Below are 10,162 nucleotides of genomic sequence, written 5' to 3' on the forward strand. Positions count from 1 at the left end.
TTAACTATTACATCACGTTATTATAACGTTCCATCAAACATTTCAATTTTATATCATACTGTACTCTATTTATATTTCTTAATAAGGACCATACTATTCTATGATTCCATTGTTAAATTCTTGTTTTACATTGGCTGAATACAAAAGTCTCATTCTTTTCTTTATAACAATTAGCATGTTATTCCAGGATGTCTTTAATGCTAAGTTATTGCACAAAGGACCATACAAGCGAATTATTGTCTAGTTATTTTTAAATTATTGTAATTTTCCTCAGGACATCGCTGGAGTGGTGGCCATGTTGGGCACCTACTGCACCGTGGAGCCCTACATCGACGCCAAATACGACATCCACATACAGAAGATAGGCACTAACTATAAAGCTTTTATGTAAGACTTTTCATTAACTGATTCATGTTCAGACAAAAAAGACAAAGATTATTTATTAGCAAAAACATGAGTTCAAATGAATATGTAATGTCTAGTTTTACAACTCTATAGCAAGTGACTCTTTTCGAATAACATCGACTACGACACCTTTGATTCTTTCTGTCAGGACCAGCGGAAGCGATATAGACGAAAATTATTCCCGACGTATTGCGAATGTGCACTGTAGTGTAGGTACAGTACAATAGATTATCGTGTCAAAATCTAAGGTCAAAATATTTACGATAGAGCAATAAACTAAGTCGATTGTATATACTATTAAAACAAATTATATCAACCATACAGCATTGTAAGAAAAGAAACAATTCGTTCATGTGAAAATTTGTGGCTCTTTTTACCTAAAGGTACAATTTTTACTAAGGAAGTTCTCTCATAGTACTCAATATATAAATGTCCCTCAGAAATTGTATCTACTTAAAAACATTTTTCTGTAAGCAAGAAAATAATGATGAAAGTTATTTCACAATTGGAACACAGCGCCTGGGGGAGCGATCAATGCCCATTTACTTTCCATCACATTCAAAATGCTACGGGCGTCTGCAGGCGGAGCGTTGATGACCGACATTACCATTGCAAATGATATGACTGTGCTAATTAAAAATATTGCAGGCGCAAATCCATATCGGGCAATTGGAAGACCAATCAGGGCTCGGCCATGTTGGAGGCTATCGGCATGAACGACAGATACAAGATGTGGATCGACGAGGTACCTAAATTATTAAATAGGTATTTTAATTATACTGTATATATTTCGTCCTTCTTTTCCTGAATATTTTGTCATTCTACATAAAGCCCTCTAAAAATCTAACTGGCAAGAGTTGGCAAAACAGAAAAGTCGAAACAAATTGTATCGGAGGGATTTGTCGTTTGTATCGTCGTCAGTCATTTTCATCTAGATCTATACCTCTAAAATAAAATAAAAGTAAGTTTCTTAACCACAGAGAGGAGAAGTGAGAGAGGCAGTGTAAAAAAAACTTTAAATATTTTAGGTTAGCGAAATCTTCGGCGGCTTGGAGGTGTGCGCATTGGAGTTGGTCGTGGGCAAGGACGGTCGCGAACACATCATCGAACTGAACGACTCTGCCACCTCGTTCATGGGAGACTCTCAGGAAGAGGACCGCCGCCATCTTGCCGAGCTCGTACTGCAACGCATGCAAGTGTGTACCATAAAAATATGATTTTTATTATATTGGCTAAAGTATCAGTTAAAAGAAATAAATATTCAGTCTGTATTTCAAAGTTTAAAAACAGTGCTCCATTTTTCCAGGCCGTATGTAGACCTGGCATCACAAAGACGACGTCGCGGTCCTCTGTATCTGGCAGCTCAGCAGCTGCGTCGCCAGAAGAGAGGTCGATGCCGCTGCCAGGGTCTGGTCCGCCGAGCGTACCACCGCCCGCACCACTGTCGTCCGCTGCCAGCATCGACCGGCCGCTGCCGCCCATCCCAGCTGAGCCGTCGCAGCCGCCGCCGCCACCGCTCACCAGGCGTGACTCTCAAGGTAATACTCGCATAGATCAGTCATAGTGGACAATTACAGCCTTGTATACCAGCACACAACAACTCACAAGCCTTCGCTGTTAGCAGCAAATGATAATTCCTTTGCCGTGTCTGTCTTATCATGCGACAATTCACAAACGCCTACTCAAAAATTTCCAAGTGAAAAGATATTCATGCAGTTTTTACCAAACAGCAGAAAGTTTCATGATCAAACTCTACGTTATGATTCTCGTATGCTTCATAATGACTTCATGCCAAAATTATCTCTTTATCCAGCATCGCAGTCGTCCACCGTGTCCTCCGCGTCGGCAGCGCCCAGTACGGCCAACAGCGCAGCCCCGAGCGCCGCGGCCCCGTCGGGCTCCGCCGCGGGCCGCGGAGGCTTCGCCCGCCAAGGCTCGCTCAGCGCCGCACTCACCGAGGACGCTGAGGACACCATGAAGAACCTCCGGAAGACCTTCGCTGGTATCTTTGGGGACATGTAAACGTAGATCGATGTTATTGTTCGGACAACAACGTAGCACCACGCTAAGATACATGTCGCTTTAGAATCGTTTGTACATTTTTGTAAGACTTTTTAAACTTTTCAGTGGAAGCTTGAAACCAATATAAAAATTTTCAGGCTCATATTCTAGCTATCCATGGTACGTGATGCGTGGTACCTATGTGATGCGCGTCAGTTTCCCGAACAATAACTGATGAAATCAAATATTGTTTACGTTATAATACCTTATAATACTATTAAGTAATATACAAACGATTAGCTTAAATAGACAATCAGGTATAGCTCAAATGGAGCATTTTGTAAAAACAATACTCATTTGCTAAATAATACGTACAGAGTTTTGAAGGGACCATCCCTCGAACGGAATGTACGAAAAAAACGTGACCGTGAAATAAACAGAAAATTAAGCATAGTTTTAATGTAAAATAACTTAGATTTTTTATAATAAGTTTATTATAAATATACGAATCAACTGAGCTGCATTGTGATGGAACCCGTCGACCGGCGCTCGCGCCGCGTCTTCATGTAGTTACCTCTCTCTCTCACTGTCGACTCCCTTCTACACTCGCTGCACTTGTATGAGGTCACTAATATTAACTTCCACATTTACAGATGTGAATCATGTTTTTTTAGTATTAATATGGTTAAGGACAAATAATTCGTTGTGGCAATAAGTAGAATGAACATTTAAGATTTATAGTTACAATTTTTTCAAGTTTTATAAGAAAGCGTGTTGCTTCTACATGTACTCATAGAATTAAATTATCTGAACGAAATATTTCTTCGTTATCTCCTATCATCAATCGAATATTTATTTTCATGACCACGATTTTATTATTTTAAATCAAAATTGTTAGCAAGTGCGCTGTGAGCAATGCTATTTGAGACAATATTGTTAAAAGCAAGAATTGATCCACATTTTATACATAAATTATTAATAGTTATATCTGATAGTATAGTAAGATCTTGTTATGCGTATGTGCTCATACGGATGTTCTCATATTCCCTTTAAGTTCATTATAAAATACGATGCGATTCAGTTTGTTTGCACTATACTCGTATTTAATTAGGTAACCATAAAAGTGCTGCAAGTCATAATTTATTGTTATTATAAAAATATACCCTACTATTAATATTCCCTACGATAACTGTCTCGCTTGACTGTCATTCTGTGCATATTTATTATAACAGAAGATTTTAGAGAAATTGAGACATACAAGTCTGCTAAGTCTGACGCATCGTCATATCAGATAAATCAATATTATAGATTTTGTCAAGTGCATTGTGCTTTCATATCTGTTTAGCGAATATTATAATAAGCTTAATATAGTATAATTATTTAGCTAACGCAAGTTGGGGTAGAAATCTTTTAAATGTGTAGTAGAAAATTGTGTGTATCTATTATATTCGTCGAATTTATACATTTTAGTCGAATCTTATTTTAATGAAGTTCTTAATACACAGATATTTAGAGAATCCTTTACCTAGTATCCAACCCACTTGTGACTGTAGATTTTACAACGAAAATAAGTAAACATACAATATATACAGTAAATATATAAGCACAGAATACGTTAATACACTAGTGGAACATAGCTAAGTGGAGTTGCACCGACTACTGTTGAAGTGTCAGCTGCAATGAGCAAAAGCACTATTAATAATGGACCTGTATTATTATCAATCACCCTACGTGGTCTGATAGATAGTTTCCAAATTTCTATCAGTTTAGTATCGAATATATATAAATATGGTACCTACTGGGGCCTTGGGAATGGTCATACCTCTATACAAAATATGGTATGCTTAGAATAAAATACTTATATTGCACCCGTAGCTAGATTTTGACACAAAAACCTTTAGCATTACAGCAACGATGTACGTGTAACTATACGAGTCTATGATATGCGCAATTAGGTAAATATCAATTAATTCATCTTTTTTAATAATTAACAATTTCATTTTATATATAGAAATTAATAAGTTATTGTAAGTTCACATCATACTGTTAGAGATATTTTGGTTGGTTATGTTTTATATTAAAGATTTATTCTGCGTTCGTTAACTAATTAAGATAATATGAACACTAAAGTTAATTATAAAGCTGTTGTTGTTGTTGCTAAACAAGTTATACAATGTACTCATGTGAAATGATGAATAATATTTCCAAAAGTCAAATCACGATAAAAACCCCATGTAATATTATATTAACTATTTTGGGTCTCTGTCGATTTGCCATAACAATCAATTAATCATAAAAATTATATGGCCAATTGATTATGGTGAAGTGACAGAAACTTTGGTTAAACTACGCTTCTGTTCAACATTCTCATTTCCAAGTGTCTTTATCGAGATTTGACCATTTATTAGAGAGACATGGTCAATCAATTATTCCAATTTAAATCATAAAATATAATTAATTTTGTGATCGAGTCTAAACGATGCAATAAACATTAAATTAAAAGAAGAAGTAATGTAAGAAACCCCCGACTCCTAAGTTGCTGGTATCCTTTCATACGTGAGAAAAGAGCTTTCGGTTTCCAAATGGCTGAACATAAATTTTCCAGCTAAGCTAAGAACACTCTCGATAAAATTCTCTTTCAAATAAAAAAAAATAGATGAAAATCGGCGCATCCGTTTGGCTGCTATGCCACGGACAAACATATACAGATACACAGACACCTGAAAGTTACTCCTCTGTAGTCGGGGGTTAAAAATTCACACGTCAATTTATCAGAACCGTCAAATGTCCAATTAATAATGTTTGATTATCTACACAGAAATGTATTGGGATGACCAATGACCATGTCTTCCAATGGATAATATGTTAATGGAATTTGAATGCATGTTAATCTATATAATAAATACCTCTTTTGGTAAGTCAGTAACTGACTCTGTTATTTTATTTGAACCCTAATTTCAATAACTCCATTGAATCAAACGTTGGTAATTTGTTGAGGTAGCAGACAAATAAAATTTAATATCTCTTTAACACTTTATTTAATTGCCAAAATTTCAGAAGTCATGCAGCAAAATATCTATAATATATTTAAAAATATTGGAATTGTAATATACCTCTAAAAATAATAATTTTATTATCCATAACAAAAACAAACTAAAAATAATTTTAGGTAAAATTTAAACAACGAATTTTTTTCTATTCTTAAGTAGATGTATATTAATGAATAGGCATTAAATATAGGCCTTAAATATAGACCTTTAAATATATTTCTTTTATCTATAACCTTAACAATATAATAAACTTAAGATATGATCGACTTTCTCTGGCAATGTACAATTCAGAGTCTATGCCGATGTTGAAGAATTAGATCAAAAAGTTAATACAGAGCATCTACAATGGTAATAAATATTGGTTAACAAAAGTGCTGTGCATTATAATGTTTGTTCTCCAGGATCCATGGATTGGGATTTTGGGATACATGTTTCAATGATTTCAACATATTGAAACTTCAATATTTTTGCGAATTCAAAATGATTTTGCAATTTCTATCAAATAATGAAATACTATAAAATATTATAACCTATCGAGCTGCAATGACTATAAATAAATGAGGAGCTGACAATGATGTTCAGGAGTAGCCAGCTGGGTCCATGCCGGTGTTGAGGCTATAGTTGCGGTACATGCCGGCGCTGGCCAGCGCGTTGGTGAATTTCTGACCTGCGGGGAAGAACACCGACGGCACCGAGTGGATACCTGCAAGCACACACTTATCAGGACACCAGTCCTACTCTCACTCATCTGAGCGTATTCCCAGTTGACATTTATTCATATCAAAAGATGTCTTTTCATATTTATAAAAAAATACTTCTATTTTAGTATTATATTATGTTATATATATCATAATAATCATGGGCCGCAGGGCCGCAGTTACATATATGTATATACACACAGTATACATACAGTTATATATATATCAGGACATATTCTACTCACAAAGAGCAGGCGTTATGTTTTCATATACCACCTGAGCACAGGAGTAAGGCGGGGATACAATAAAAACTGTCGTGTCATAGAGATTAGGATACAGATGCTTCTTTAGGCATAGAGCGACAGAGATTATCAGAGCTTACTATTCCCTACCTAATAATACAAATGCAAGTTTGGATGTGTAAGCATGTTTGTTTGTTATTGAAGTACCAATTTTGATGTTTAATATCAGGTGTAGTTCGTCTTACACTATAAGTGAGTAATTTTAGTACTGGACGGGGGTGATTTTCAGTCAAGGATTTCAAGATTCGCTGCTGTACCTAAAAGTAGACCATATTTACTAATACTTTGACTACTCTGAAAATAATGGTGCGAGGATGATGACGATGTCCACCTTCTGTTTATCTAGATATATACGATAATATCTTTTGGATTATATCTTTTAGCGAACGCCATATTGGCATGAAATCAGCTTCCATACAGTTTCATAGAATGTAGAGATTTTTAGAAAAATACTTAATGGAAGATGAGTCAGAGTGATGATTTCGCAATATTGTCTATCTTTATCCTCAGGTTTTTTTAATACGAAGAGAGACAAAATTTACTGAACATGTCATGACTTTAACAATGCAAAATTTCACAATCATCCTGAATTTGTATATCCTGCTGGAGCAGGATAGTGTGGACACTATCGCATAAAAGTTCGCCGAACTTTGACGGATTCAGCATATATTGCTGATCGTTTATGCATCGCGTCGGCGTTCGGCGATAGTGTGGAGCCGGCATATCATTAGCTCTGTGAAGGCGTCACGCAGCCACACTGCGCCGCAATTGGTTGTTGATGCCACAGCCGTCCGCGCATGTAGCATTACAATGATGGTAATTACCTAGATAGTAGCGCAACTACAAGGCTATACGATGACAAACAAACAAGTTCTCGGAGCCCTGACCAGTGACCGTTTTTTCGTCGCACTCATTATTTTATATTATAAAACAGCTTAGTTGGATGGAGTACTATAGATCTTTTTACTTTTTTCTTATAATGAAAATTATACAATTTGTTTACTATTTGTATCGTTACCTTTACACCTACCTGAATAAACCGGTTTGAAAAAATAAACAAAAATCTGGTTGAAAAGGAACGTTTATTTCATCTTAAGAATTAATTAACTCTTAAAACACATTTAACAATAAAAAATTAGGCAAGTGTTATTTTCTGGAATTAAAATTAAACCTTTTCTTAGTAAGTACACACACCAACACTTTAACGAGATAAAACTAAGTTATATTCATTAATAATTGTTAAGAAAAATAAAACGGAACATTCTTACCATAGAATAAACAGAAATTGAAAAAAGACCTTTGGTTTAAGCATCACGCTAATCACAAGAAATAGAATAAGTGCAAAATAAACATTTTAACGTAATTCAAAGAAAGTTAATTCTTAATTATAAGGTAAAGGGTCCAAATTAGTGTTGAGTGAATAGTTCCTGTACATGCCGGCCTGGGCCAGAGATTCGGTGAAAGCCTGGCTCTTCGGAAAATAGGTCGTCGGCACCGAGTGCAGCCCTAAAACGATCCCGCACAATTTTCATTGTTTAAATAAATAAAATAAACGTTATTTAGAAAAAAAGTAATGTTTATTAAAAATATATTTTTTAATTTAATTAAAAGCTTGTAGTTTAAGAAATGATCTGTGAGCTAAACTACTCTATAGGTATCTAATCTATACATTTTTTTAGTTGTTCCTTCAACAACTTCAATACAAACATTGATAAATAATCATTTATTACATTCATTATATATATTTTTTAAGTTGGTTAGCAGGTACTTATTTCAGAGTAATCTGTCCTGCACCACTGAAATCCAGCCTTAATCCATATCATTATTATAAAATAAAATTCACACAAACGAAGTAGGTATGCATTGCATCAAATATTTAGTTTTATTTCTAATTACTTATATTTCCAAATATTTTATCTATAACAGGTATGTACGCTTACCCGGTGGGTACCACCCGTAGACACTGGCGGATGTTCTGTAGAAGGGATGCTGGTTGCTCACCTGGCAGCCGTAGCCGTTGAACCAGTCTGAACAAAAAAAAAACAAAAAATTTAATAAAAGAAACATTCATCGAAAGTTTAGATATAGTTCTCTTTAAGAAAACATTTAGAACACTGTTCCGCAGTTTTGACTAATCCAATAGTTATTCTAAAAAAATACTTAGAAGACAGCCGACTGCTGCAACTGCACGTGCCTTATGATGTTAACGAGTCGGAGGTTCATATTTAAAAAAAGTATGCTAGTTATTACAGCATTCTTTACCGCACTAACGATAAAATCTAAATGTGTTTTCATTGGCAACGTTGAATACTTACAAAGCCCGTATAGTAACTTAAGTTCGTTGACATTTTTATTTGTTGAATCATTGAAGTCGCGAGTAATTCTATAGTGTTCATCAATATGTCAAGTTGGGGAAAATCATTTATTCGCAAAACGAACCTTTGGCAACATTGAAATTAAACTTATTTAAATTGACGAAACAAATTAAAAAAGACTACAAAATCATCTACTCTTATAATTAGGTATGTATACCTCTTTTATCACAGTTAAATTTAATTTCGCAGCAAGAAACAATATTATAACCAAATATTATGGTATGTGCTTGCGCAATCCTGAGGCAATACAGCACCAGGGCAGCCCCAACATTCCCCGAAAGAATTATTCTGCGGTCATTCGATAAAAAGACATGTCTTACCTTTTTTTATTCGAAATGTGTAAATATATTTGGACTCGTCATTATTTGCTGATTCCGAATTATAATATTATATACATCTTATTTACCAAATAAAAATGTCATACGTGCAGTTATTTCAAATGACGGCAGTTTATTAATAAGGAGAAATTTCGAGATCTACACTTACGAGGGTGTTCAAATCTCTTAGGCAAGTTGCAGGTGATGAACAAATCCGATGTCTTTGGTGGAGGCTTCCTAATCTCGGCTCGCAAGCTGGCCTTGTCGACCGGGGTACTGGAGCAGAACCCCGGCCGCCTCGCCCCTTCTGCTGGTTTGTCATCGCCCATTGTTAAAATAATTCAAAGGAAAAAAATTAAAAATGTCGAAAGCAGATTAATCCGATGTCAATTTGCGTAAAAAATCTCCTTGACAACGTTTGTTTTTATGTCTCCTAGGAACCCAGTGACATCATGAACAATCGATAAACCTATTCGTTTATAGTAATTTCATGGAAAATACACACTATTGCATAGATTTAAAATGGGCCCCGCGCGCCCTGTATTATTGTCACAGATATATTATAAGAACTAAATCATACTTAAATTGTACTTAAGTAATGTTGTTATCGAAGATTAACAATAATTATAACAAACGTTTGATTGGCTCTTTTGTCATTTTATCCATATTTTTGCTAACTACTATAAAGCTAAACTGACACATATTTTTGGTTGCATATTGTTACCCATTGCATACCTATCAAAAATAATTAAGTTCAAGCACTAGGTATACCTTGTCACGTTATCTATGGGCGATACTTCTCTAAAGGTGCCTCGTTCACTGTCACACAAATTAAGTAATTTTGTAAACTAGTTACTAAAAATAATCGAAAATTGACGTGAATAATTTCCGTATGACTTACTAGTTTTTTTAATATTATGTCTATGCATTTTCCAAACTAGCGTTCAGTTAGCTTGGAAAAGAAGAAATAAAATGTAGGCTACCTTTGTTAAGCACTATACAAGTTTAATAGCT

At 35.0% G+C, this 10,162-nt stretch overlaps 2 protein-coding genes across 3 annotated transcripts in view; one reads left to right on the plus strand and one right to left on the minus strand.

Moving 5' to 3' along the window:
• Window positions 1-5,336, plus strand: part of Syn (Synapsin) — a 57,159-nt gene extending 51,823 nt beyond the window's left edge. Inside the window, exons 11-15 of the mRNA XM_053746925.1 lie at window positions 275-387; window positions 1,054-1,150; window positions 1,434-1,601; window positions 1,712-1,943; window positions 2,219-5,336. Coding sequence (XP_053602900.1) covers window positions 275-387; window positions 1,054-1,150; window positions 1,434-1,601; window positions 1,712-1,943; window positions 2,219-2,427 — 819 coding nt within the window. The 3' untranslated portion in view covers window positions 2,428-5,336. The remainder of the gene's footprint in view (window positions 1-274; window positions 388-1,053; window positions 1,151-1,433; window positions 1,602-1,711; window positions 1,944-2,218) is intronic.
• Window positions 5,337-5,421: 85 nt separating this feature from the next.
• LOC128671021 (uncharacterized protein) lies at window positions 5,422-9,805 on the minus strand. 2 transcript variants are annotated; one of them, XM_053747097.2, is made up of 3 exons: window positions 9,318-9,793; window positions 8,397-8,483; window positions 5,422-6,159 (listed from the first exon to the last, which is right to left on the minus strand). In XM_053747097.2, the coding sequence occupies exons 1-3, from the start codon at window positions 9,475-9,477 to the stop codon at window positions 6,035-6,037; spliced, it is 372 nt and encodes a 123-aa protein (XP_053603072.1). In that variant the 5' UTR covers window positions 9,478-9,793; the 3' UTR covers window positions 5,422-6,034. The 2 variants fall into 2 exon arrangements, with proteins under 2 accessions (XP_053603072.1, XP_053603073.1); XM_053747098.2 differs by lacking the exon at window positions 5,422-6,159 and adding an exon at window positions 7,520-7,962 and having other exon boundaries at window positions 9,318-9,805.
• Between the last annotated feature and the right edge of the window lie 357 nt (window positions 9,806-10,162).

This window comes from Plodia interpunctella, chromosome 6 (genome assembly GCF_027563975.2).
Source record: "Plodia interpunctella isolate USDA-ARS_2022_Savannah chromosome 6, ilPloInte3.2, whole genome shotgun sequence".
Lineage (NCBI taxonomy): Eukaryota > Metazoa > Arthropoda > Insecta > Lepidoptera > Pyralidae > Plodia > Plodia interpunctella.

Coding starts and splice junctions, on each gene's coding strand:
- LOC128671021 (XM_053747097.2), bottom strand. CDS start 9,477: ATGGGCGATGACAAACCAGCAGAAGGGGCGAGGCGGCCGGGGTTCTGC. Junction 8,484..9,317: donor TAAGAGATTTGAACACCCTC/GTAAGTGTAGAT, acceptor TTTTTTGTTCAG/ACTGGTTCAACGGCTACGGC. Junction 6,160..8,396: donor CTACGGGTGGTACCCACCGG/GTAAGCGTACAT, acceptor GTGTGCTTGCAG/GTATCCACTCGGTGCCGTCG.